Source organism: Oreochromis niloticus, linkage group LG4, assembly GCF_001858045.2.
Source record: "Oreochromis niloticus isolate F11D_XX linkage group LG4, O_niloticus_UMD_NMBU, whole genome shotgun sequence".
NCBI classification, from domain to species: Eukaryota; Metazoa; Chordata; class Actinopteri; order Cichliformes; family Cichlidae; genus Oreochromis; species Oreochromis niloticus.
Window position 1 is genome coordinate 26,914,115 of NC_031969.2, and position 27,807 is coordinate 26,941,921.

Genomic DNA, 27,807 nt, shown 5'->3' on the forward strand with positions numbered 1-27,807 from the left:
TTTTGTAAAGATGTTTTATTGAGGTACGCGGCCAACCAACGAATCTGGACTCGGGAAACATCCAAACACATACTTAACATTTTGAAGTCTTTAAGGTGTAAACAGTAGATGCTACGTGAAATTAGACACAATTCATGATAGCACATTTTTAGATGAGTAAAATCAAACTTCCAGTTATGCTGTGACAACATATTCCCCCTGGAATATGTTTTCAGGAGTGTGGTATTGTTTATGCTGCCCGTTCTCTGCCAACAAAGACAAACCGTAAGTCCACCAGCTGAAGAACTTCATGGTGAAGTGAAGTTGCAGTTGAAGTATTTTTAAATACAACATCTACAGTATTACTATCAAGGAGACACATCTACAAAATTACAGCTTATTCAAATGACTCAAAACAAAGTGCTACTCTCGTGATGACAAGAGGAGCTTTTAAAGGAAAAAATCACAGCTTCTAAAGGCTTCCACAAAAAATGCAGACTAAAAGGAATCAGCTAGATCCTTGTGCTCTGAAAAGGATGGGTGAGCTAAAATGCGTTTTAATTTATTATTCAAATGATGCAATCTGTCCTTCAGTTCTAGATTTCTTTCACATTCCTGATTTTCCACACGTAAACTCAGGGACAAGGACTTTAAAAAAATAAAAGAAAGAATTGCGTCAAATGTTTTAAATAAATAATGAATTAGTGAGTAGAACTCTAAGCAATCCAAAATGTACTGGTATTAAAAATGGCTTGACTTTACGTCAGAACTACATCAATAACATAAGGACAAAGGAGGCCAAACGGGGAGTGGAAGATGGAGATGACAGGCTGACATTTGATCAATGATGACTCGTGCACCCATGGGTACAACACTACCTGCATGTACACTGACTCATAACGGTTCAGCACTCGTGTCATTCCTTTCACTGTGCAGCCTCTTCCTCCTCCTCCTGTTTTCCTGTGTCCCTCTAAGCTGTCAGTGAAACTCCTTGTCATGGTCAGAAGGAACCCCATTGTGCTGTTGTTTTTCAGGCAGACTGGCTACAGTTTTTTTCCCCTCTTGTTTCAAGCTCTAGTGAACATGTTAAAATTCTGGGCAACGCTTGCAACATCCCACTGAAGCTCTTCAGCAGGTCCCTGCAGAAACCGGCGGGTTTATGCCCACCAAGGTCTTTCATGCGAAAAACAGCAGAACACCTTCTGCCACTTGTAACTTCTAAACTTGGTAGATGTTGACATTTTTCTTCCTCAGTGCTCACAACAAGCTCCCAAACAACCTGCCTAGTCTTCCTAAAGAGATTTGCCTCCCTTTTAGCTTTGATTTCTTTTACCTCATCGGTTTGTAAAATAGTAACACAACAGAATAAGGACAGTAGACAAACACAGCTGTGTCTCAAAAGTGGACAGACATAATAATCTATAAAATTTTACTTAAAAGAAAGGAAAAATTTTCAGGCAATTCCTGGGAGTTCATGTTTTTGTTTTAAGGATAGTCGAAAAGGTAAACTCTGAGTCTTTGGGTAAATAGTGATGTTCACAGGGTTTGACAGGCTTTCATACCAGAAATTAAAAGATGCTGGAGAATTTTTATAGCATACTTTAATTGTCATTTCATAATGAAAAGAATCAGTTTTCGATTTTTCTGTGAAAGACCTCTTCTTTTTGCACTCTCAAATCGTTGAGTGCAGTCGTAACTCAGCCAGAAACTACAGACAATTTTCAGATCTGGTGTATTCCTTTCATCTTATCCTGCCGTCTGTCTAAATGGCAGTAGCTTTCCATAGCTGGCAGTGGTTGTTCTTGGCAAGTGCCTATTGTTGTAGCAGTCTACACGAAGCTGATATCAGTCCCCAGGGCAGAGACCCTGAAATTAGCAGATAGGAATGAGACACACGGAGTGGGTAGAAACAAGAAAAGGACACTGATAGAAGCATCATGTTCCCATGACAGGATTCAGCCTCCTCCCACGCTGGTAGACGTCTTTTTGATGAGGAAAAACTAAATCTGAGCTGGCATCCAGCAGACATTTTAAAGCATTTTTGACCACCCTTGTCTACTAAACATCGATTTATTGGCTTTGAAAAGATAAACCTACAAGAGAACTAGAGCAGGGCAATTGCATAACTGCCCCCACCATTAAAGGCTTACAATCAACCAGCTGAACTGGAAACCATGTGTTTATGAGGGGCTGTGGTTCCAGATCCTTGCAGAAGTGTGTATTATGTTTTTAGTTTTTCTGTGTTTGGCTGACCAGTTGGAGAGGCTGGAGCAGTTGTTTAGCCAGGGGAATGAGGCAGAAGGGGGGTAGTTTTAAAATGGGTGCATCCCTGGGGAAAGTAGATGTGGAAAGATGGTGGTCTGTGCACAAAGGTTCAAATCTCCTCTATGGAATCAGCTGGGACCAGCCCTTTCTTCTTTCCACTGCTCAGCTTTAGAAACACCTCACCCTCTTCTCGTTTCCCCACACAAATCTAAAAGCAGGAGACAGAAAATAAGATGCTTTGTTTTCTAAAAGGAAACTGGAAGAAAAGATTATTTTTACCAATATAAAAAGTGTTTTTAAAAGAATGAATAACAGACCTTAAAAAAATCGGAAAGTTATTGTGCAAACTGCCTACAGGTTTTTTACTTCTGACTAAGCACTATGAATTTTCTCTTTGTGTGTATATGAATAAAAATACAGTGGATGAAAACTGATTGAATGTGACCCTGAAGGTCAAAAAACAATGGGGGTTTTCTTTCTAAAGGTCTATACAATCTGGAAATGATGAGCCTTATTCATAGCAAAGACAAACAGACATAGATAATGCTGGTGCCAATCCTTTGATCGCTCTCTAACCAGGATGCACCCCACTTCTCACACAGCGTGTACTGGATTTGGCTTCAGTCCCCTGAAACTCTTCACAGGACAGGTTTCATGAATGAGAATTGGAATCCAATCATCTGTGTAGGCTGGGTTGCCATTATAGCCTTTTAATGGTTACATTGAAGAAAAAACAGTGAAGCTATCAACAAAAATAAATTAAGTCTCAAACCAGTATTCTAACATTGGTATACCTGGGATTCCCTCACAGCCATGTGTCCTCTCTCTCGGTTGCCGGGATTACCCTGAATAACCCGCCACACTCTCTCTCCGGGTCGGACCCTTTGCACAAAGTTAGCAGGGAAAAAACCAACTTTGTCGCCACATTTACCCTGAGGAATAAACCAAAACAGTTCAGTCAGCATTTAAACTGTATCTGGATGCCAAGATAGCTGTCACAGATTCTTCAGAACTAGTTAATGAGATTGCGCGATGATAGCCTGATCTGCTCTTACTGGCCCACCAGACTGCATTCAACCCAAATTGTTAGTTGACAGTCCAACTTGATTCTTTTTCTGATGGAAAATCTGGAGTTTTTCTGCTCCACTGTTGTCAAGTTCAAGCTTAAAAGAGGATTGTTGGATATCTCTATATAATAAACTGCCTGGCCAAAAAACTCAAAAGTCTAATCCTCTAATATGTCATTGAACCGCATTTAGCTTTAGCTTTGATCAGAATCAGAATCACTTTGTAAAAAACAAGGAATCTGTGATGGTGTCGTGCAAAAAAACCCAAAACAGTAATGCAGAAATAGAATGTATGATATTTACAGTATATATAATATATACGTCTCTATATAAATATTAAAAATAAATACACAGACTACCCACAGATATAGAGATGACAGCACATATTCGCACCGGCATCATTTTAATAAAGCCATGCAGTGTCACAATATCTATTTCCATCCAGAACCTTGTATTGATGATGGGAGAGTTGATTTCTGTGTAAAGTATTCTCCAGAACATCCCAAAGATGTTCCGTGGGGTTAAAGTCTGGTCTCTGTGGTGACCAATCCATGTGTGAAAATGATGTCTCATATTGCATGAACCGCGTTTTCACAGTTGGAATCCCATGAATCCTGGCATTATAATCTTGGAATAGGCCCATGTAGTTCATCACATGGAAAAATCCATTGAAATACCTGCTCGTTCAGTATATTCAGGGAGTCAGCTGACCTTCTGGACACTTAACACTGCTGTACCTAGACCTGACCAACTGAAGCAACCGTAGCTATTAATGCTGACCTAACAGGCTTGTCTGGTAGACACTATACATGATGGATGCATCGCTACATAGACCTCTCTTATTACCTTGATGCACCCATCAGTCTGGAACAGGGTAAACCTGAAGTCAGACCACATGACCCTTTTCCATTGCTTCAGAACCCAATCTTTATATTCTCTAGCAAATTGAAGCCTTTTTTTTTTCTGATTAGCTCTGGTAAGCGGTTTTCCTAGGGCTGCTATTTAGTGCCAATCCCTTGAATTCTCTTCGTATTATGCATGTGGAATTGCAGTTACTTTTGCTATTAAATATAGTCGTGAGATGTACTGTTGATCTTTATTTGAGTTCACCAAAGTGACCTCTGACCACGATCGTTCAAGGTTTTTTTCCAACCACATCTCTTCCTCGGATGATAGTTGGTTTTAATAATGCATTGGACAGTTCTCAACCCACTTTTAGTAGTTTCAGCAATATCCTTAGTTGTTTTTCTTGTCTTCTTGAAACAAAGTAACATCTTTTCCACGACCACAGGAAACATCCTCCAAAATGGTTGTTTAAGAAATGAGAAGCTACTCACTGCATTGGTCCAAGCAAAAAACAAAACAAAAAACTTTTGCCAGAAACGCATTATTCACTGCAGTGACTATCCAGTAGAAGGCAGACAGTATATTGTTAAAGCCTTTTTAAACTAAAGTCCCCAAAAATGAGTGATTTGGCACCAAATATTAATTCATACTAGTTTTAAACAGTTTTTCACTGAAGACTGACTGATAAGAACTGAACACTTTTATATCTACCGCTTCCACCTCATAAAAGCAAAGCCCAAATGAACTTTTAGTTATTTAGTAGTGTAATTGAGCAGGCACCTTTATTGTTACACCATCATAAACAGAAATGAGAGAAACAACACTTTCTAAATTAAAATTCTGCCTCATGTAGTGGCAAATCATCCCGTTTTTGCTGTTTGTATAAAAAGGATGAAACGTTTGTTTTCCACCTGCGCACACATAAACAACAGATTTCGTCCCTTTCTTGCCAGTGATAACTGGGTATACCTCATTATGCAGCAATGTTTCACAGTTTAACACCCTCTGCCTCAGGTGTTGATGTGTTTATCGAAGTGATTCACAAACCATACATTAGTAATGAACAGATGATTCACAGATTATACATAATTTAAAGGTTTCTTGGAACAAATGTGTTGATGTGCTGCTCCGCTTTGGGTTACGGAAGTTCAAGCGAAAACTATGCTCACACAGTGTACGCTAAATCTGCACTCTGGATGCGTTTTCTTTCTTCGTGAACTGAAACACACGGGCGCACACACAAATGCACATTTATTTCCATTGGGAGTTAGTGAAGCTCATTACAGACTCAATAAGGGCCTCTACGCGGCTGCAACAGTAGTCAAGTTCATTATGTTAAACTCTTTTGGTAATTTTCCGAGGAAATTATGTTCTATTTTTGTCTGTGGCTCCTTACATGTTTGTGACAGGCAAAAATGGAGCAGGTGTTATGCATTAAAAGCTTGGTTTAAAGACCTAATTTAACACATGCGCAGTGTGAATGCACGTGCACACACATAAACATACACACACGCACACTTCTGAGAACTTGGGGGGAAAAAACATAGTACACACCAACATCACCAGGTATGCACCAACTAGCACACACAGATGTTCGCAAATGATTTATTACCCACCTTCCACCACTCCTCATTAGAGTCGTCAGTGACCTGCACCCGATCACCAGGACTAAAAGAGATAAGACAAGAGAGAAGATGGGGAAAAAAGGGCATGAGAAGAGAGGTAATTGGGGTGGAGAGGAAAAAGAGACAGGGAGACAATAGAGGGAAACATGATGGGAAAGGCAACGGAGCAGGGGGGGAAGAAAGGAGAGCTGAGTGCAAGCACAAAATATTACAGTTATCTAACTGCCACAGAAAGCTGTATTGTACCCGCGGTAGCAACACTGTGGAGGTTAAAATTTGGGTGAGTCTTTGTGTCTCGCTGTAGAGGTGACAGAACAGCTGAAAACAAAGTCATGAGGTCTACATGAAATATAACTCTATAGTGTCTGCTGCAGCAATGAAGGCTAGGCCTGATATGCAGCCAGCCTGGCCTGCATACTAATGATGCTACCAATTTTTGATGAGACTTCTCTACACATACACAGTATGCCCACTGTCCTAGATACACAGGGAGAAGCTGTCCCAATTGCATTGCTGTGCGTTCTGTCTCCCGGGTGTCTGCATTCACAGCTGCCCTATATGATCATGGTATACACACACACACACACACAGGTTACACACTACCATGTGAGTCATATTTCTTAGGTGACTGGTACAATTCTGCTCATGCAGCTTCTCCCATGAGCGCAGTTAAAAATTTAAATGCATCTTTTATAAAGGTTTTCGGTGCCCAAACGTTTTTATATATGCTATATTGTGTATCTAACTAAGCATTTATATCTATATTGTATATTCCTAACAGTAGAATTAGCCAACTTTAGCAGTTTCCTGGTAGTAATAGATAGTGGATAGTGGTTCTAACTTAACAATGCTAGTATTTTATAACTTTTACTGTTGCTATTTTAATTTTTAAATATTATATTTTACATGTACAATATTTCCTGACAATATGGAAGGCATCAGAAAGAGCAGCTAGGTTTCTTTGTAAAAAATCCTCACAATGCCTAGTGGTGAGATTAGCTGCTATTCAGTCTCAAAGAAATCTGTGAAAAAAGCTACTCAGAGATGAAACGCAAGCTACTACATACGTACTATCCTTGTAACAAGTACAAATGTTATCTAAATTCCACCCATTTCTGTCCATCTTTTTCATCTTCTTTCAAGCTCTCCCTTGAGAAGATGCCACAGCGGGTCATCTGCCTCCATCTCATTGTAGCCGTAGCCTCCTCTTCTGTGAGAGTAGCCTGCATGTCCTTTTTCACTACAACAATAAACCTCTATGGTCTTCCTCATTTCCATTCAAAATCCAGCCAATGGGTGGCTGTAGCTCAGGTGGCAGAGCAGGTCAGCCACTAATCAGAAGGTCGGTGGTTCGATCCCAGGCTGCATCCTGGCTGCATGCCAAATATCCTTGGGCAAGATACTAACCCATGTTTGCCTACTGGTGGTGGTCAGAGGGCCCGGTGGCGCCTGTGTCCGGCAGCCTCGCCTCTGTCAGTGCGCCCCAGGGCAGCTGTGGCTACAATGTAGCTTGCTATCGCCAGTGTGTGAATGTGTGAATGACTGAATGTAGTGTAAAGCGCTTTGGGGTCCTATGGACTAGAAAAGCGCTATACAAATGCAGGCCATTTACCAATATAACCAATATGCTGTTTTTCTTCTCTGTTCAAATCCTCTCAACCTTGTCTCCCTCTGATATACTCTGATAATTTTCCCTCCTAATCAGTCCAAACAAAAATTTTATCTTCAACTTTGCCACCTACAGCTCTTTTTTCTCTCTCAAAACTATACATCACAACAGGTTCACTCTTGCTGCTATCTGTCTGTCACAAATCACTCCTGACACTCATCTACACCCACTCCAGCTTCTCGAACTTTCATTTTCACCTCTCTTGTCCACTGCCCATGACTTTGGATGGTTAACCCTAGGTATTTAAACTCATCCACCTTCACTACTTCCCTCTAATTCACACAGATATTCTGTCTTCCTTATCTCCAGATCATACCTCTACCTCTCTACCTCTGTCTTTCTCCTCCTCCCTACTCTTACTACAGATCACAATGTCATCTGTGAACATCATAATCCGTGGAGACTACTGTCTGACCTCATCTGTCTTAACCACTTATCCTAAAATGGTTGAAACCAGCTGGGGTGGAGCCCATCCTGGCTGAAAGTGGGAAAGTGGCGGGGTACATCATGGACAGGTTGTCAGTCCTTACAAATCAAATCCAAATGAATGTAAATCCCCCCAAACCCACTCATTCTCATGTAAGCCACGTGTTTGTGAGCCATTATAGTCAAACCACCAATACTCATCATCACTACAAATATAATACACACTGATTAGATGACTGAGATTCTGCCCACATAAAAATTATCTTTTTTTTAGGTCATTAAACTATCAAATTTCTCATAATCATTTTTGCAGGATTCATATCCATGTACTGGTTTGTTAAAATCGACCTGTCCGGAATATGGTACATGTTTTGACTTCTGCCATCCACAATGGTCATATCCTGGCAGAAGCAGAGAAAAACAGTGGTTCATTAGTTCATCTATTGTATAGCCTCACACACACACACACACACACACACACACACACACACACACACACACACACACACACACACACAGCCAAAGCACAGATGGCTGTTAAGAGCCCTCACTTTATGAAGGCTATGCCCTAATCATCTATATACTCACAAAACACCTTCACATACGCATTCTGCCCTCACACTGTTACATAGTTTTTCTTCTTTCTGATCTTACTTTCTTGTATTTGGGCTTTAACTTTGACAACAGCGCTCTGCTTTCTCCATCTGTTTTCTCTCTTTCTCTCTCTGATAATCTTCCGCTCTGTGCCATTTCCTCTCATGCATGTCCTCCCTTTCATCTCTCAGTTGTTCAGTGTCTTTATCCCCTTCCCTGCTGGGAACACAGCTCAGTCACTAGTTCTGCGTGGGGACAGTGATGGGCTTTGAGTTTATAATTAGTCGTCCTTAAGGGTGCCCTGGCACCGTCCTTTGCAGATGGTGGGGACATTTTCATCCTGCAGGAACAACAGCCGGGGCAAAACACGAACAAAAACCAACCATATTTACACACGCAATGCTAAAAAAAGCAATTGCATGCAAGCACTCCTGGACATGCACACGCATATAGCTATAAAAATGCTTGCACATAGTCAGGTTGTTTTGCTTTTACTCACTGTAGTTCCAGGTCATTTGGTTCCTGAGGCAGAAACTTGTAGAGCGCTACATAGGTGTGGATAGAGTGGACTTCAATGCGCTTGGGCACCTGGTTACAGGGAGATGCAGGAAGGGGAGGCAGTGAGACAGAAATACACGCTTGAGGAATAGAGCAACAAGGGATGAAAGTCTGCACAGGTGGATTAAACAGAGCGGTACCTTCTCCTCTGCAGTCTGAGTCTGTTCGCTGCTCTCTTCTACCTCCTTTTCGATCTCTGGCTCAGGGATAGGAGCGTCTGGAATCAGCGAGAAAATTTCTTAAAAGTCGCTAATCACACACATAAGCACTCATTTTATTGTTTTTGTTTTTGTTTTTTACAAGCAGCCACAGTAATTCTCTCTCACGCACAGAAAGTTATGCGCGACACAACATCTGCATAGACACACATAGGCAAGGGCATGCAGCGCATGTGCATATCCACATACATCAAGGCACAGACACAGAGACGTCTTTACCCCCTGTTTCCTGAGTTAACTCTTCCTCCATGCTGGACTGTCTCTGCTGCATCTCCTCTCCTCCCTCCCCCTCAAATAAGAACATAGAGAGGAAGCAATAAAATATCAGCATCAGGAGGCCAGAGAGGATGCATTTGATAGTGGGTGACCTTGTTGTCAGTCAGTTTGCTGGAAGTTCATGTATTCAACAGGTTTCAGAGATACCTGCAGTTCACAAAATGTGAACATTTTAGCAAGCATGCACATTCTTTTCAGTGGAGAAGTTAGATGAGAACCTTTCTATCAGTCTCAAATGTGTATAAACAGACAAAGATGCAACATTTTGGTGAGGCGAGCTGTTTGGTCCGATGTTGAGCTGCAGTAAACATCTCTTGGCTGTTGCTTCATATTTGCTGCTTATAAGCTGTACACAGATCAGTCTCAAATATTTGTAGCTGAACTGTTACTTTCAGATATAGCAACATTTATTCAGGGTTTACAATTTTGATCCAGATGGCTTGCAGCTGTTTTTCAGAGGATTCGGAGAGCCTTTTGAATTAGTCTCCATGTTTATATTATGACTAAAAGCAGTAGCTAAGAAGACAAGAATATTGTTATGTTAAAGATTTTCTTCCAATTTAATGGCTGTTCTGATAATACCTAAAAAATCTGAATCTAAAGCATTCGTAAACATATTAACTCTTAATAATTCAATAAAAAACCCTTTACAAAATATGGCTTAACAAGGCAATGTCACTGTCAGTTCTCTTAATGTAATAAGTAAGTTGGCTAATGGACCAGTGTTGTTTATTGTGTCAAACACCAGGGACTGAACTGTCCTCTACCCCCACCCACAGGCCTATGATGTCATACCAAGCTGCGTGTTGGTGATTCTGACAAGCTGCCAAAACTGGAGCGACTCATCTGTGCCAAGGACGTCCCGTAGCGCAAGGCGGCATACACAGGGTCTACTCGCATCCGCGGTGCCTCTGAAACCACACACAGACACGTAAATTATTCACTAAAAGACTCCGGACACACTACAGTCAGGGCTACACGCTGAGATTACACTGTACATCATGACTATTGCGCCTGTGCCAATCTGGAGGAACCAAGGGGTCTAAATATAACTGCTGTAACACAGTCGGTCCTGAACCAAAGTGGCCTACTTTAGATCTGCGAGGACAGCAGCCAAAAATTCAAAAGAAAATGAAGACATTCCAATGAATTAACATGCTTTGATTTATTTAACTTAGTGGCAAGAGATGTGTCTTAGTTTAATAGCTTTAACAGATGTGGAACTGTAGAAAGAGTAGAAAGGGAATAAGAGACGAAATATAAAATATGGAAATCTTCAGAAAGTCTTCACTGCTGCATTTCATGTAGACAGCAGTGCTTGGGTGCTATCACACTATTTCTGAAGTTTGGAATGAGATTTTTCAGCTCTTTCCCCATCCAGCTCAACAGAAGGAGGGTAGAGGGATTTTGCTGCAGGGCCAGATGTGTCTCAGTGTGCGTGTGCCTGTGCCTGTGCAGGATGAAGTTGAAATCACCTGCAGTTTCATGCTAAAGTCATTTCTTCTGTATACAGAACAGAAATTGTGCAGCAATGTGTTATTTAGTATGATTATGTCAGGTATTTAGAGTCGATAAAGCTCATTACACTGACTGTAGCAACTTCACTGAAGAAGGTATTTCTGCAGAGAGAAGTTAATTGCAGACGAGTAAATGATGGGATGGGAAGCCAAGCTTAGAGACTCTACACTCCACTGCTCCATATAAATAATTATTTTTTAGCTCCTTAAGGTTCCTTTTGAGACTGGAAGGAGAGTTTTTATGTAAAGTAGCTTCAGGTCTGTTTTTATTATAATGTTGTTAATTATCAGTTAACTGATAACATTCTGACCCGAGAATATTATCAGTATTCATAATCAGGTCCTCTTTGGCAGATTTAACCTTAACGTTTAAACAGAGAAATCCTTTTCACATTCATCACATATGAATCATCACTGCAAGACTGCAACGTAGACCATTAAGTTCCCGCAACTACCAGACTCATAAATGAGGTTTAATATGAGAACAGTAAATTGTGGCCAGGAGGTACTTGATGGGAAATTAAGGGGGTCTGTGAGTAAATACAAAATGAAAACTGTTGTCTGATATGAATGTGTGTAAACATTTTACCAAGCCTTTTGTTAGCATAATTATGAGCACACTGTGTAATGTGTGATTGTGAGCTTGGCAGGTTGCACTCTCAGCTGGCCCTGGCAAAGTCCCAGGCATCATGGTGCTGAGCTCGAGGTGATGATGGAGTTGTAGGTTCATTGTACCCTGACTCATGAGTACTACAAGCAAGTGACAGCATGGGGCGCCGACCCTGATGTGAGTCATGCATTACGGCAGATGACTGTGTCATGTTCAAAGGTGTTCTTCCAAAGGTATGACAAAGAAAAATGAAGCTGCATTTCAGCAGTGACAATCAAAGGAAGAACAAATGTAAGCACTTTTAGTCCAGTGATTGCAAAAGCAACTCGTACCACTATGATCTGGCCTTGAGCGGACAAACACTGACATGAAAACTGATTAAAAATATAATTTTCTTTGAAATTTATTCCCAGCATTTGCTGAATGAAATAAGGTGGATGTTCGTGAATTTGGGGTTACTATCAATCAAAACGTGGGCAGCATTTCAATGTTTATGAATTTTTAAACATGCAACTGTGGTGCCTATCTAATAAATTAATCCTCTTCACCAGTCCAAGGATATACAGCACAACTCATAAACAGAGATATAAAAACATAAACATTAGAACTTATAAATATTTATTCACATACTTTCAGCGTAGAGACGGTCCATCAGCCTCCAAGTGAAACTGAATTTGTCTCCTTCTCTTTATCTTTTTCCACTTCACATTCGTCCGTTGCCAGGTGAGGTGAAGACATTTCTGGTTTTTATTACATTACAAGCAAAAGTGCAAAAAAAATAAATAAAATAAAAAATCGAAAAGTAAAACCCAAAAGGCTGGACAAGAGCAACGTCACGAAACAAAAGCACAGGGACACAAGCAAACCCAACCAGCGGACTCACTCACACACCCACATGCACACTCGGACTGCGCTCACCTTGGCTTGGCTGAACTTCCTTGACGACAGCCAACTGGTCAGTGACGAGCATCGGCGAGCTGAAGTTTCGCTTGAATGCTCCCGACTAATGGAGGGGAGAACAGAGCACAAGGGATTTTAGCAGCTGCCATAACTTCTTGTTTATACACTCAACACATAGCTCAACATATATCTCGTTGTAGTGCTATTTGAGCATTCATACAGAACACGTACAAAATGTAAGTGAAACAATTAACTGGGCTTTAGCGCACGCAGAGGGGCTCACTTGCTCCAGGAAAGAACAAAATAAGCAAACCCAAGCCAAGTATGAGCTCTCTCTGCTGCTAATCATGAACAATAAATTCACTCAACCACTACTTGTGGCCACATGACTTAGACACAGACATGGACATGTGATTCTCTGTGTGTATGTGTAAGCACGACTGCAATTTCACACCGAATTAAGCACAGTGAGAGTTTCAGCTGAGATATCGGTTTGTCTTTGCCTTGACTTGCAAATGAGCCACTCACTTTGTCATATTATGTTGAAGAGAGAAACACTCAGCGGATCAAAGGCAATAAGTGGCTACCTTTGTTCTCCACAAACACACCCAGATTGTGCTCTGATGATATTTTAGCTTTCGCTGCCCTCATCATTCCCCTACCTTTCCCCCTCTCTGTTTGTGCACTGCTGTCAAACTGCACTGAGCTCTCTTCAGCACAGCGCTCTTAAAATTTTCCAAGTGGCTCTCAGAAGGTCTCGCCTCCTGCTGCATGCTAATGTCCTCTGCTTTACACTAGAGGATAAACACAAAAGCTGTGTCTGAAATCACTTCCAATTTTCTGCCTAGTGAATCATACTCACCTTCTGCCATTGTCCTTCAAACAGTCATAATATTACATTTTTCATGATAACAAAAAAAATACACAGTGTAACATCTAATCGTTACTCCGCAAGTGTGTGAAATAGTCTTTATGTAAGCAGTAGTAAAGAAAATTAAACATTGCTAACGGTGGCCCTAAAAGGATAGCGCAATGATTAATTGTTTTATTTCAGTAGCATCAACACTTCACAGCTTCAAAACAGCACTTTTCCTTCTGCCATATGTATCTGTGTTTTTTCAGCAATTTAACTGAAACTGCACATATGGTGAGCAAAAATGACTGCCTGCAGGTCAAGAGTGTTTCAGTGTTTATACGTGTGAGTCTGTGTGTTGATGTAATAACCTAAATGTGTTTGATGTGATACAATACTGATTCATCTGTGGGGGTTTTTCTTTCCCATTAACGCTGTACCTAAAGCTATTTTATTAAAAACATTAAATTAATTGCAGAGTGCACAGGGTTTTGTGGTCAGGTTTTCAATTCATGCTTGTAATCCAAACTGTGTTGGTAATATGACAAATCAATGTTTGGAGTTTGCAGTGAAACTGACCATCAGATAACAAATCAGAAAATAAAATGTCAACCACTTAACAATTTACACATTTTAGTCACTTCTTTGTTGCAAATGTGTGAGTATGTTGCAACATGACTTGAAAACTAAGGCCTTGCCTAAACGTCTTCTCTGTTAATTGGGTCCACCGCATGAACACCTTGCATATTTCCAGTTAACGGGACTCTTGTATTCCTACGGATCACTGTAGCTTTGCACTCTCCTGCTTTGTAGTAGAGATTAAGAGAAATGAGGAGATGCAATAAACTGCATATATGGAGGTTGTTTCATTGCCCCTCTGGGCCTCTATGCAGTCCTGTGAAAAACTAAGTAGAGCCCATGATTCAATTGCTTGTGGAACCACCTTAAGCAGCAATAACTTGAAGTAATTGTTTTCCGTATGACTCTATTAGTATCTCGCATCCATGTGGAGAATTTTGTCTCACTCTTCTTTACAATGTTGCTTCAGTTCATTGAGGTTTGCGGGCATTTGTTTGCGCACAGCTCACTTATGGTTCCCTTAAGGTCTGGGCTGTGAATGGGTCACTGGAATGTTTTCATTCTTTTCTTTTTCAGCATTTCTGTTGTAGATTTGCTGCTGTGCTTGGGGTCATTGCTCTGTTGCGTGACCTAATTTCAGCCAAGCTTTAGTGGCAAGAGTCAGACAAGTGGCCTCACATTTGACTCTGGAACACTTTGATATACACGCGAGTTCATGGTTGAGTCAATAACTGCAAGGTGCTCAGGTGGCTTCTATGGCTACAAAACAAGCTGTTCACCACCTTGCTTAATAGTGGGTTTGTGCTGTAATATCCAATATATCAAATATAAGCCATGCTGCCATGTTGTTTTTAGAGAGAATAGACTTTATTGTGGCAATCGTCCAAAGAAGCCATACTTGTTCAGTCTTTTTCTAATTATACTGTCATGGAGTTGAACATTTAACGTGCTAACTGAGGCCTGTAGAGTCTGAGATGTAGTGCTTGTTTTTTTTTCTTTTTTAAAATTTCTCTTGGAATGAATTTGCCAGATTTGCACTTATTGAAAAACTGGAGCTTTGTTTTAAAACCCACCTGAATGTTCCAGACCAGCAAACTGCCAAGACTTCTTTAAAACTGCTTTATGGTGATTATCAATTAATTAAGTGCACTTAATTTTCCACAGGACTGCATAGACTGCCATGTCCGTGTGTCATTTGGCTGTATGTTGGCACATTTATTTCAATGAATCACTGAAATATTTTCTTTCTTGCCAAAAGTGAACACGAGAAGTAAACGTAGCCATTCTATTCTTGCAATCCAGAAACAAACAAAGCCAATGCTACTTTTTTATGTTTCTTATTCATTTCACAGTAGAAGATGGTTCATCATAGCCATAGCCTGGCGTGAAGTGCAATGGAAAAACGTGAAAGCAACAATCACTTTCCACTGAAGAGTGCTAAATCAGGGACAGAGTCAGTTTAAAAGAGTTGAGCAGACCAAAGTGTGCAGTTAGTGACAATGCTGAGAGAAACTCTCAATGCTATAAATGAGGGCAACATCAAACTCTTTGTGTGTCTATTTCGCACCTTCCCGTGACACGGCTGCTGCGATAGTTCTGAGGTGCACCACAGGTGAGCAGCCATCTTGCACGTTTTACACCGTAGAGCTTGTTTGGAGTTTCCTGCAGAGTGGGATAAAGAAGAGAGAATGAAAGCAGGGGACACAGACATTGAAGCGGTCACAAAAAGAAAAAAAAAACAGCAGGCGACAGATGTGCACTCGGCAGAAAGTGCTAACAGAACAAAGTGGCCCTTAGATCATATGTGCAGGTTTTTCTCTGTTCAGGTGGAGAATGAAATCAAACCCTGTCCCAGTTTTATCAGGCTGGCACTGCAAACAGAGCTCACACTAACAGCTTCATAATGAACAGCTCTTCTTGCAAAACAACTTAGAGAGATTGGAAAGCAGCTGGACATATTTCAATCATAATCGATTTGGCATTGAGTCATTTACGTTTGTATTTTCAAGTGTTTGAGAGCTGAAGTCTCTTGAGACTCCAGTTGTTTTCTTCCCATGTGTTATATGTTTAGAAATCCTCTTTTCGTGTTTTAGGGATTAAGGAGTTGAGTCCTTATTATCCTAGAAAACAAAGATCACTGATTTCTGAATTTGTTACAGATGGGGATTATATCGACAGGTCTGTATTAGAGCAGAAACAACAATCAAATAAATTGGGTAGCTCAAGAAAAATAGTGGTTTTAGAGAGAGAAATAAAATTAGTTTAACAGCTTATGAGAAAGAGGCTACACTTTGTTTCGGGACTGCAGAGGTAAATCTAGAGCGAAGTGATGCGTTACATAAATAAACCCACTAAGGATGCAAAAATAAATTAAAAAAAACTGCACAGGAGCAAAAACAGGGGAGCAGGTTGGAGACTGTAATCAATCACAGTGACAGGAAGTAGATTTAGCAGAAATACTAGAAGCTAGTAGCACTTAGAGGTGGCAAATCAGAGACAAAAGCAGTCGCACATCTGCACCAGAGCTATAGCGAAGTCCAGATTTAATTGAATGACTTAAATCGAGGAGAAAAAAGAAGGAAGCAGTGAGGTGAGATTTAAAAACTTCACTTTTCTCAGGAAATCATTATTATTTTGTTTATTTGTACCACTTCAGGTAATTGAGCATCTTAAATATGCTTGTTTTCTGTCTGATATGGAGCTGTATGAGAAGACTGATACCACATTTATAGTTTCTGTGCTTTCAAATATGCAAAGGTTTGCATGGATTTAAGTGAATTTAAAGGTGAATGGAAAGTTCCACAATTGTCCAAATGCTCTTGCCCACTTGCCTACTTCCAACTAGATTTGGAAAAAAGAAGTAAGACCAATTACTTGTCCAAATTTGCTTGCTTGTTCATATGACCAATTCTCTCATCTTTACAGGAAATTTAAAATCACATTATAGCACAGTGGTGATAAATCATAGGTCCTGAATAATAATTTTACACAAAATTCAAAGTTTGTCATCTAAACTCTTCAGTCTTTAGTTTTCATGAGTAAGTGGATCAACAAAGACCATGTCCTGTGAGAATATCAGGCACCTTACCTACTATCATGTGCTTGCAATGCTGGCAGTTGGTGGGCTTTCGAAAGATGTGGTCCTGGAAACAGTGGGTAATCTGGGGTCGGGGAGGCTTGGCGGGCAGTGATGGAGAAAGGCTGAGTGAGGGCGAGTGGGAGGAGATGGAGGGGTTGGGGCTGCGAGATGGTGAAATTGATGGTGACCGGTCACCAACAAGTGGGGAGCCAGGCAGCAGAGGAGGGGACGGAGGCGGCGGGTCAGTGATGAAATCCTGGGGCAGGCGGGCATCGCTGTAGGACCTCTGGAAGAAGTTCTCCACGCTCTTACTGCGCATCATGGTCTTGAAGGACAATGAGCGTTTTAGTCTCTGGAGCTACACCCACGGACACACATCGACAGACATGGGGACAAAGATAATGCATTAAAAATAAACACAAGATAAGCAAGAAGCAATAACAAATGTCCAACATGCCCTCAAGACAGCACAGGCAATATCCCGGAATCCATAAACATCACACTCTGTTCAGATCAGTACACCTTAGGGAAAGAAGTTGACTCATGTAAAGCAATATCACCTCATAAGGAAACAACACATTAATAAAAGAGCTACCTGTCCCCTTCAGCGAGATCGAATTCATATTTTTAAAGGGGTGCTTGTGCTTTTGGTTGAACAAGATAAGCTTTTTCTCTTTGAGAACACCCAGCATCTTACATTGAGCACTGCTGTGTGTATAAATTGTACTCGCTTAGTGGTAGTGACAGAGGGACTCTTGTGATAAAACGAAACAAGAGTTTATTCAGCCCGATCATCTATCAACAACCCATCACCAGGGCCCTTAAAGTGAGCGCTGGCTCCACTAAAGAGGCCACAGGGTTGCAGTGAGCACAAGTGGTTCAACTCACACACCAACCACATGTGTGAATACACACATGTAAAGGGTTATAATGCAGCACCCAGACTTTTACCACAGAATAATGCTGTTTATGTACAACGTGTAGTTTGGCATCATGAAAAAAGCAAGGACTACCCTGAAAAGAGCATTGTCTGGATTGTAAGAAAAGCTGCTTTAAAGCCTGTACATATTGTATTATTAAGCATCAATATGCAGCAAGGTCCCTCTATAGATGTGCAAGCTGCCCATGTCATCGGAACTAATGCAAACCCATATCAGTACAGATCTTCTGAAGTTCTGTACAAAAGATTAGGAAAAATGATTAGGAAAATGCGAAATAAGTGTGGCAATTCATATCTGCAAATATCTGCAAACATTCATGAAAAATACATGCCAATGCAGTATAAAAGACTAATCCAGATGCTTTAATATTATAACAAGCTTGAAAGTCAGTATGTGGTATGGCCTGAGCGCTCTTACACTAGTTTTCTTGTCATTTCTTTAAGTATTCTTCAGGAAATGTTTCTCTGGGCTTCTTTAAGGACGTTTGAAGCTCTTCTTTGGATGTTGGCTGCCTTTGGTTCCATTCTCTCTCAAGATGATCCCACCCTGTTTCAGTAATGTTAATATCCAGGCTCTGGGGAGGCCAATCCATGACTAGTGGTGCTCCAGTTTGTTTTTCTGTCCAAGTATAGTTTTACTGCATTGGCAGTGTGCATTGGATGCATCTCTCAGGTGCTCTGTCAGGACTTTGTGTTAATCTTCTGTAGAAAGCTTTCAGGCCTGACATTTTTTCCTTTTTTCCTCCACTTGTCAAGCTTTCTCAGGTTTTTTAAGGACAATCTACACATGAAGCAGAAATATTTCAGATTTTGGCTAATCGCTGTTTGGGAATCACCTTGTTGTTAGAAAAATACCATTTTATGTTTGTCAAACTGTGTCATTTTTAGCATTTTTCATGGACTCAAATAAAGAAAAGGGATAAAATTACACGTGTTTTGTAATAGGCTGCTAGTAACAAAGTGCCTAAAGATACAATTTAAAATTAGTTCATTGCTAAGCTGTCTGTTATGTCTACACAATACTGGTTCATACCTTGAGTTTGTGCTTGAATGATTCATAGTTCAGTGTTAAATGGCTTAACAAATAAAAAACACTCCTATGAAAATGGTGAGGTACAAGCACTGGACTAAAAATGAGTAAAAAAATACAGCCAGTGTCCAAATACATGTTTGAAAGGCCTCCAGAAAGCACAGACAGGAAAATTAGAAGAATGTCTGGCTGATTGGAAGCAAAATATAAAGAAATGAGTGGACAATTCAGTTCTTTATAGTGTGCTGTCAACACTGTATGTGCTGGATGGTACCTCTCCTCACTAAGCTGGAGTGGTGTCTTTTATTTCCAAAAAGAATATCAGATTTTGACTGGTCACACAACAAGACAGGTTTCTTTTTTTTGCCTCAGTATAGCTTAAATTCCCCAGAGATGGTTGCAGCGTTCTTGGATCATATTTACAATTTATTCTTTGTATGGTAGAGTGTTAACTTGGATTTGTGGATTTGTCTGCCCACACAGCCTTTGCCTGAGTCATGAACCTCTGCCCATCTTTGCTTCTGAGAGACTCATCCTGGATGCTCCCTTTTATACCCAATCATTTTACTGGCCGGTTACCAGTTAACTTTTTAACAGCTTTTGCAGGAGCACTGTTACATTAGTGGTAATGACCAAACCAGTACTTTAAGTTCAGTGCATTTCAAAATCTTAAGAGTCAGATGATAAAACATCACATCAACAGGCATCACATCAGTTATCTACAGAATGCCTAACATTGATTGACTAGATAAATGAATGGTTCCTGACATTTGCCTCCAGCTCTATGTACGGTTGATGATGCTAGTTTCCCAGGGGACAGACAGACATTTGTTACAATGACATGCGGTGGAAGAGGTAACGCTGTGTGAGGGTGTGGTCACGTCGCAAGGAAAGAACGGATGAACACCGACAGACGAGGAGACAGATCATCAGCAGGCTACATACACTCTGCGCACATGCTCTGTCTGTCTGTGCTCATTCTGCTCAGCACCAAACATAATCACTTAACAGGGACATGTTGTTTACAGCTCTGTGTGTCTGGGAATAAGATATGAAGACAGTTTGTCTATTTGACTGTGTGTGTCTGTGTGTGTGAGGAACACATCGATGTAGCGCAAAAGAAACAAAACTGTAGGAGTGTAACTGAGTGTACATTTGCACACTCCATATGCTTCCTCTATTTGTGAAATTATTTCCCTTCATTAGATTACATTGATGAAGATTAGGTATGCTGTGGACTACTACAATTCATTATATCTGTGTTAGACATCTCTGTGCACCGAAGGGTGTTATTCTTATCATTTTATTTTTTTTTACAACTTTGAAATAAAGTACGCCGCATTGTAACCAACTGCTGCGTTAAATACATATAATCTGGGCAAGGACATTTTGCAGGATCTCATTTGCATTTCTTAGCTTCTGGTTGGGGATTTAGGGTTTCTTATTGTAAGCTGAATCGCTGCAAGCGTTCGTTCACCTATTTATGGCAGCTTCTTGACACACAAGTGTTGTTAGCTGCAGGAAATGTGGAGCATGTCTTCTATGATGCTTATAGATGCATGTTCACGGGCGGGCAGCCTGGATGCAGGCATTTAGTGTGTTGGATATGTCCATATGTTTTCTGGGTTTCACTGAACTATGCACCACAGTGATCCTAATGCATGACTTAAAACTTTCAGTTTGGAAGATTCAATTCAATTTCAGACCAATTCAATTTTATTTATATAGCGCCAAATCACAACAACAGTTGCCTCAAGGCGCTTTATATTGTAAGGTAGACCCTATAATAATACATAGAGAGAAAAACCCAACAATCATATGACCCCCTATGAGCAAGCACTTTGGTGACACTGGAAAGGAAAAACTCCCTTTTAACAGGAAGAAACCTCCAGCAGAACCAGGCTCAGGCAGAGGTGGCCATCTGCCCCGACCAGTTGGGGTGCGGGGAGGAAGACAGGACAAAAGACATGGTGTGGAAGAGAGCCAGAGATTAATAACAAGTAATGATTTATTGCAGGGAGGTCTAAAGGCAGAGATGCCTTTTGCTTTGTTGTGTGTGGTCTTATTCTACTCAGGTCTTATTCTACAAATAAAATTAAAAAAAGTTGTCCTGTAAGGATAAACAAGCATCTAATTTATGCTTACCAAATAAATAATAATTAAAATCTAATGATCTACTTCGAGTTGCATTAGTAATTCATTTTTTTTTACGAGGGGTAAAACAAATTTGGTGTTGAAGCGGGTACTGCAAAACCCACTTGTTTGCAACCTGGTAATATTTTCTCAATAATGACTTATTAATGATTAACAAAATGACTCATGAAACATTACAGCTTATAAACTATATAATGGGGTAAAATATATTTTTAATGATGTTAACAGTACAAAGTTGTTTTGATTTCATATTTTATGTGCGGCATCACAGCCTTGAGCAGAGCTCTTTCAATCAGAGTGGCTGAGTGCTGGCATAACAGCTCCGGCTATAGAGCACATGTCTCAATTACAGCTAATCTAATCATTTGTCAGTGTGCGGGCTTGAAAAGTATTCCCGTTTTCTTCCATTTGAACATTATCTGAAAGAATAATCCTTCTGAGTCAAGGCCGATGTGACATCAAGTATGATGTGGGGCCTCACTGCACATTCATGTGCACCACCGCCCATGAGGTGAGATGCTGATATCGATGAGTCAGAAGCGATATATGCCACACTTTAGTCCCAGATGTATAGCTGATTATTTATTGATTATTCGTTTTATGAAAATCCCTGTGACCTGCAGCAGGACCTGCCTCAGTCTTCTGTCACTTCTTCCCCAACTGCACTTCTCCAAGTAATACTCAAACCGTTTCAGCTTAAAAAGACGCATTTGGGTCAAGTCTTGCCTGCCTGTTCCTCCCTCAACTTTTTTGTGACTCATAAATGACTAATAATGTGATGCAAAATGCAAAATATTGCACAGATTTACACGCATCTGCAGAGTCAGTCTTCTTTGAGCAGCTCCTATCTCACTGCCGCAGAGCAGACTGACGAGCTGTCTCAGCAGACCTGTAAAAGCCCATAATTTTCACATCTTCGATCCGTATTACAGCAGTCCTCTGCCTTTCTCACATGTTGCCAGCATAAATGTACAAAATCAATTCTCCACAGCGGGACAGCGAGGATTGACTAGTCATAATTCAATGATAAGACTTTTATGTCACTCGAATATGGTTCTACCGCCATCAAAATTTAATGAGGCCAGACTGAGATATTTATGGGATGCTCCAGTCTGCCCAGAGGTCAAGACTCAACAACAAAGCCTTTGTCCCACTGGGAATATGAGGATAATATAGGCACTCTGGAATTTGGTGAGATGGTCTGGGTTGGGCCTGCATCACATGTTTTCAATGTTTAAAAATGTAACAACAATAGGATTACTATAAGTCAAAACTCTGTCAGTGTGCATAGGTGGTGGTGGTGGTGGTGGTGGTGGGGGGGTTCTTATTCCCTTTCTTCCCTATCACTCCTGAAGTGTGCCAATTTTCTGCTCTGCCATCAGCAGTAGAAAAGAGAACGTGCTGCACAGATTGGAAAAAACAGTTACTGCAACTGATCTGCGCCTCAAGTCAAAACCAGTATTCAACAAAGTCCATATGACCTGAAATCAATATTTTAATTTGTCTACCCTTGAATTTCCACTTTAATCACTCCAGTTAGTTGCGCTATAAAAAACTAAGTACGTTTTTTTTCTTTTCTTTTTTTTTTTTGCAATGATAGACGTCATAGTGACTGACCTTGTTCTAAGTGAGGATATTTCAGCCTTAAGAAGGATAACCGAGTTATAACTGCGCTCTGAAAGACACAGTCTCCTGGCTCCCTCCAATTCTAGGTCATCAGCAGAATATGTCATTTCAGAGGAAACTGTGACCATCAAATACCAGGTGCATGGATTTCAGCATATAATTATTTTCACTGTGTGGCTTCAACTCTTCTCCAACAGTTGTAACCGAACAAAGGTGAAGATTTTATTAAAGGGAAACACAACAGCGGAAAAAAATCACATAGAATAAAAATATGAGCGAACAGCTGTATTTATGATTACAAGGAGCACATGTGGAGTGGTTTTATGTCCCAACATTTCTCGGGTTGGTCAAAATTTCTTATTATGCATCCTGGCAAATTCCTGCTCTCAGTGCAAGAGAAGAGATGCATAATCACAGGCTGCCTCCTCCGTTCTGCTACTATCACACATGCATGTACACACACCGTCAATCATTTACACACACACACACACACACACACACACACACACACACACACACACACAATCACTTTCAAGGACTGTTTAACAGCAGAGATGATCTCTGTGGAATAGCAGTGTGGAGTATCTTTTGTGCTCCTGTAGATTTCTAGTGTCCAGTATTTCAGCATCTCACACTTTTCCTTGTAGTGTCACATTAATAAGCATCACAGCAGTGAAGGTGTTACATTAATTAAAGAAGACCTTGGCCCACTTCAGCTTCCTGATTTGACTTACTCCCCTGCTCACATCTATCTGATCTGTGTCATACCCCCTTCATCTGAAGAGAAGCCAAAAGTGTGAGCGCGATTTCAAAGATGTTTGTACATCCGAAATGTCAGTGAAAACACCAGAAATCATGCACCTGCTAGATGATTAGGAAGAGTTCAACCTGAATGGCAGTAATGACTATGACCTGTGTGAACATGAGCAGGTGCACATGATAAAACCTGCTTGCTTTATGACAAATGATGACTGCTGTATCCATCAAAAATGATGCAGTGAAATGTTCTCTCCCATCCGATGCTGTCTTCACAGCAACCACCCCTTTATCCTTAAATGAATTAAGAGAGAAGTCGATAAAGACGGTGCTTTTTCTTAGAACCATCTACATTACAGAGGTGTTCATTACCACCTGGGGTAAAAACCCTAATCCATTTTCTTTTAGTCTGACCATAAAGTTTCTGGTTTGGGTGGTAATTTCAGTTAAATGTCTCAATAGCTATTTTACGGATTGAAATTTGGCACAACTTTAATTTTTTCCATCAGGATAAACTGGTGACTAATAATGTAGTAGCACCATTAATAGATCCTACTGCACTTCTGTTTAGTGCTACTTCAGTACCACTGCTGAATTTAGCAAATAGTGCTTAACGTGCATGCTAGCATCACCTTTTTGAGTGTACCAGTTTTTACACCACCATTAGTTAAGATGGAGACTCTATTTCTTTCTTTCTTTTATTATTATTTTGGTTTTAAATGCTGCTTTCCATACAATCCTGACGACTCTGATATTACAACTAACTGGTTGTAATTTAATCGAGACCAAGACTATTTAATCAAGACTATTTTAGTATAAGAACACATAATAGGCTACTATTTAAAGCACACTTCCTGGTTGTGCGTTCCCAGTTGATGTTTTGGACAAAGTGAAAACAAGGTGATACAGCTCAGCCTTGTTAAACTGCCTTTTCCTGAATAGCCAAAAGAAAAAAAAAAAGCTTTTTGGATGTGTCAACGTAAAAAGAAAGCCATCCATCACAAAAAGATCAATTTGAATGTAAGCTCTTTAAGATTGCTTGTAACTTAGCTTTGAAACTGAGACAGTAAAGCTTCACTGCAGGGAATGCCAGTCACCTTTCATCTCTCAGTCAGCTGCGCATGTGTGTGTTGTGTGCTCACATCCATTTAAGAGGGTTTAATGAAGAATGCAAAGTGGACACACGGATGGATTGTGGGAGTTGTCATTACTCAGCGGGCGAGCTGACAAACAAGTATATAAACCAAAAACATGTTTACGCCTTTATATCTCTGTGCTCAGACATCATCCTGTGTGTTCATCCAGGAGAGAAGTTGTTTACCTGTGCACCTCCATCACAGAAAAAGCTCCCAAAGCATCAACAGCCCAGAGAGATCAAACTGCTCTCAACAAAAAGAGCAACACTATAGGCTGATGACTGCTACTCGGGCATCTAATTGGCTCCACCACTCACATTTCTGCCAGGCTTGGCAATACACTACAGATTATTGTTGGGAGCTGGAGAGAGACTGTGCTTCCTCTTCTCGTAATCTTCTGGCACTGTTTTCCTCTGTTCTTGATTTACGATATCCATCTTTGGGGGAATTTGCTGCTGGTGGATTTTGGGGAGCATCTGTTACCTCTTTCGTTTTCTCCCTGTCATCCTTGTCTAATAAAAACCATCACGGACACATGACTATGTGTCTGATTAGATTCCTTCAAAAATGTCGCTCTGTAGCTGAGTATTTTCATGTGAGGAACAGCCTCCAGAGCCAAGCTGACAAAAACTCTAGTATTGTACTTATGGTTGCATTTTTACTTTGATGCTTAATTCATTCAAAAGGATGAGTTCCTCTAGCATGAAGGTTGTAGGTTAATTTTGAATCTATCCCACACAGAGAACTCAATTGATTGAAAGACCAATGGCAGATGATCAAACTGATGTTTTGTTTTGTTTTTTAAATTTTAGAGGGCTGTGACATGATGAAGCCAGAGCAAACCGGTGAATCATTTGAATACCAATTAGTCCAGCTTGGAACAGGCTCACGCCCAGTTTTCACCAGTAGCAGCTGGTGAGAAGAGGAGAGCTGGAGTAGAACGCCTGGAGTAAGTGGTGTTAAAATGGCTTGTAACAACGCCAACTTGTATGCTTTCAAAGAGGACATCAAACATTTAGATGAAGCACAGAAGCAGTCTGAGGCTGGTGAAGTATGTGACTGTGCTGCGCGGAGTGTCACTTTCCTCCAAACATGTCAGCAGCGTGCATGTGTTTGTGTGTGGGTGGCATAAAGAGTCATAGGGCAGATTTGACTTAAGGAAAGTTGTATCAAGCTGGTTGGTCTTATGTGTCCTTCCATTAAGAAGCAGACATCGGGAAAGCTTCCACAGCTTGGAGGCCAGCCCTTGAAATCTTTGTTTATATAGTTGAGTGAACAAATTAAATGGATTCATAAAGACACTCTGAAAGGGCATTTGTATCTTAGACATGCACACTAGTAGCTGTGTATATGACAGACACAAAATTCACATAAGCAAATGCAGCGTCTTATTTATTGCAATATAAACTTGCTACCAGCATAGAAGAAACAGCGTAAGTGAGTGCTGAAATGTCAGCAAAAAAACTGTAGCTCATCAAAAAAAAAAGCAAATTAAAATAACAAATAGACAAAAGCATTAAACACTTCAATTATTACATGTTTGTTTTGCTGCCTAATAGTCATTAAAAACACACACTTGAACCCTTTTGTGTGCGCCTGCTTCTAATGGATTTTGACAGAAAGAGAGACACGGGGAGACAGTATGACATCACACCTTACGTGTGAGGTTACACCTATAGTGACGCAGTCGTGATGAATACTACTGCAATTGTGTTGTTATTAGCATTACATAAACGGTGGAAATGCGAGTGCAGAAAACAATCAAAGGGGAAGAATACACTTAAAATGAATAAAATAAGTCTTCTTATTAATAGTTCAGTGTGTGCATTTAACTACTCAGCAAAGTTGTTCACTTATATCTACTGATACTGTTCTTTTTCGATTCGTTAGGCACAAATACGTGTATGCTATGATCTGTATGGCATCTGAACAAGAACCAAACTCCAAATTTAGGTACTTGCCTTGGAAGTCACTGGTTGGATGGGCATATTGCTTGGAGAGCGCTGGAGCTCCGAGTCGCACTCTATCTCATTGTTTTCGGTCATAATTCGTGTCGAAGTGGGAAGCGCCGTTCGAGACACAAACAGTAAAAGTTTTAACTCCTCAAATAGAGTCCAGTCGGAAGAAGATTTCCGGCTTTAGCCATTTAAAAGACTGACAAAGTGTGACAAATCCACATCAGAGGGATTTGTGCGCGCCTCAGGGCCACCGACTCCCCAAAACACGTTTCTGGGTTTATTAGGATCTGTGAGAACAGGTTATAAATTCACCAGCTGTTAATATCTCATTTATGCCACGTGAGGATAGGCATTCAGGAAACGGCTGAATCTTGCGTGTGGGTAGTCTTTTGTGTCGCCCGCTGACGCGCACAGGAAAGCTCCAATGTGGCACAATTCCTCCGTCCTCCAGGTGCAAAAACGGCTCAATTCAGCAAAAATGTCGCTGTGTGAATATGAGAATGTCAGCGAAATAAAATCATATCCAAATCGTCATCAGCTTGTCTTCTGGAGGAACTCGCTAGGTGTAAATCCAAAGCGAACTGTGTCCTTCACCGCTGCACAGACTTAAATTTAAGCGCAATCTGAGGCACGCCTTTCCATGCGTCTGAGGCGCATGATTGGGGCATTTTTATTTTTTTTTATTTTTTTTACAACTCTACCGGGATTCATTTAGTCTAAATCAAGACTGACGGCCACGGGCGGAAGCTTATTCAAAACCCAAATATACATTAGCTTAAAATTTTCTCTTTTCTGGAGTAAAAGCAAGAGCAGCACTTCATTCTGCTGCTCGGATTTTGCGTTTTGAGTGTGTATGTGTCAGAGCTGCTGTTTAATTCTATGCGCCTCCATGGTGCAGCCATAGACGCGTAGTTACAAATAGTAAGTGTGATTACATACAGTAACTCACAGACACGGATATCTTTTAAAACAAATTATGATTTTTAGGCTATACATTAGATAGACACATGCAAAAAGGAATTAAGAAGCCATAAGAACACACAAAAGACGCTAGAGAGCCTTCTGCTGCTTCATTAAGCAGTGAATCAGCGCAGACATCTTCCCCTTCAGCAGAAGAACAATGAGTATAGGCTGAGCTGGGTTAGT

At 40.6% G+C, this 27,807-nt stretch overlaps 1 protein-coding gene across 2 annotated transcripts; it reads right to left on the reverse strand.

The window, feature by feature from the left end:
• LOC100700177 (SH3 and cysteine-rich domain-containing protein 2) lies at positions 1-27,314 on the reverse strand. 2 transcript variants are annotated; one of them, XM_005468860.3, is made up of 11 exons: positions 26,665-27,314; positions 17,071-17,419; positions 15,550-15,644; positions 12,569-12,653; positions 10,319-10,434; positions 9,467-9,536; positions 9,170-9,246; positions 8,971-9,059; positions 5,774-5,825; positions 3,039-3,176; positions 1-2,452 (listed from the first exon to the last, which is right to left on the reverse strand). In XM_005468860.3, exons 1-11 carry the CDS (start codon positions 26,746-26,748, stop codon positions 2,354-2,356), a joined length of 1,254 nt encoding a protein of 417 aa, XP_005468917.1. In that variant the 5' UTR covers positions 26,749-27,314; the 3' UTR covers positions 1-2,353. The 2 variants fall into 2 exon arrangements, with proteins under 2 accessions (XP_005468917.1, XP_005468918.1); XM_005468861.3 differs by lacking the exons at positions 9,467-9,536; positions 10,319-10,434 and having other exon boundaries at positions 26,665-27,313.
• Positions 27,315-27,807: the final 493 nt, after the last annotated feature.

Coding starts and splice junctions, on each gene's coding strand:
- LOC100700177 (XM_005468860.3), bottom strand. CDS start 26,748: ATGACCGAAAACAATGAGATAGAGTGCGACTCGGAGCTCCAGCGCTCT. Junction 9,060..9,169: donor CTCAGACTGCAGAGGAGAAG/GTACCGCTCTGT, acceptor CCCTGTAACCAG/GTGCCCAAGCGCATTGAAGT. Junction 5,826..8,970: donor CCAAATGACCTGGAACTACA/GTGAGTAAAAGC, acceptor TATCTCTTTTAG/TCCTGGTGATCGGGTGCAGG.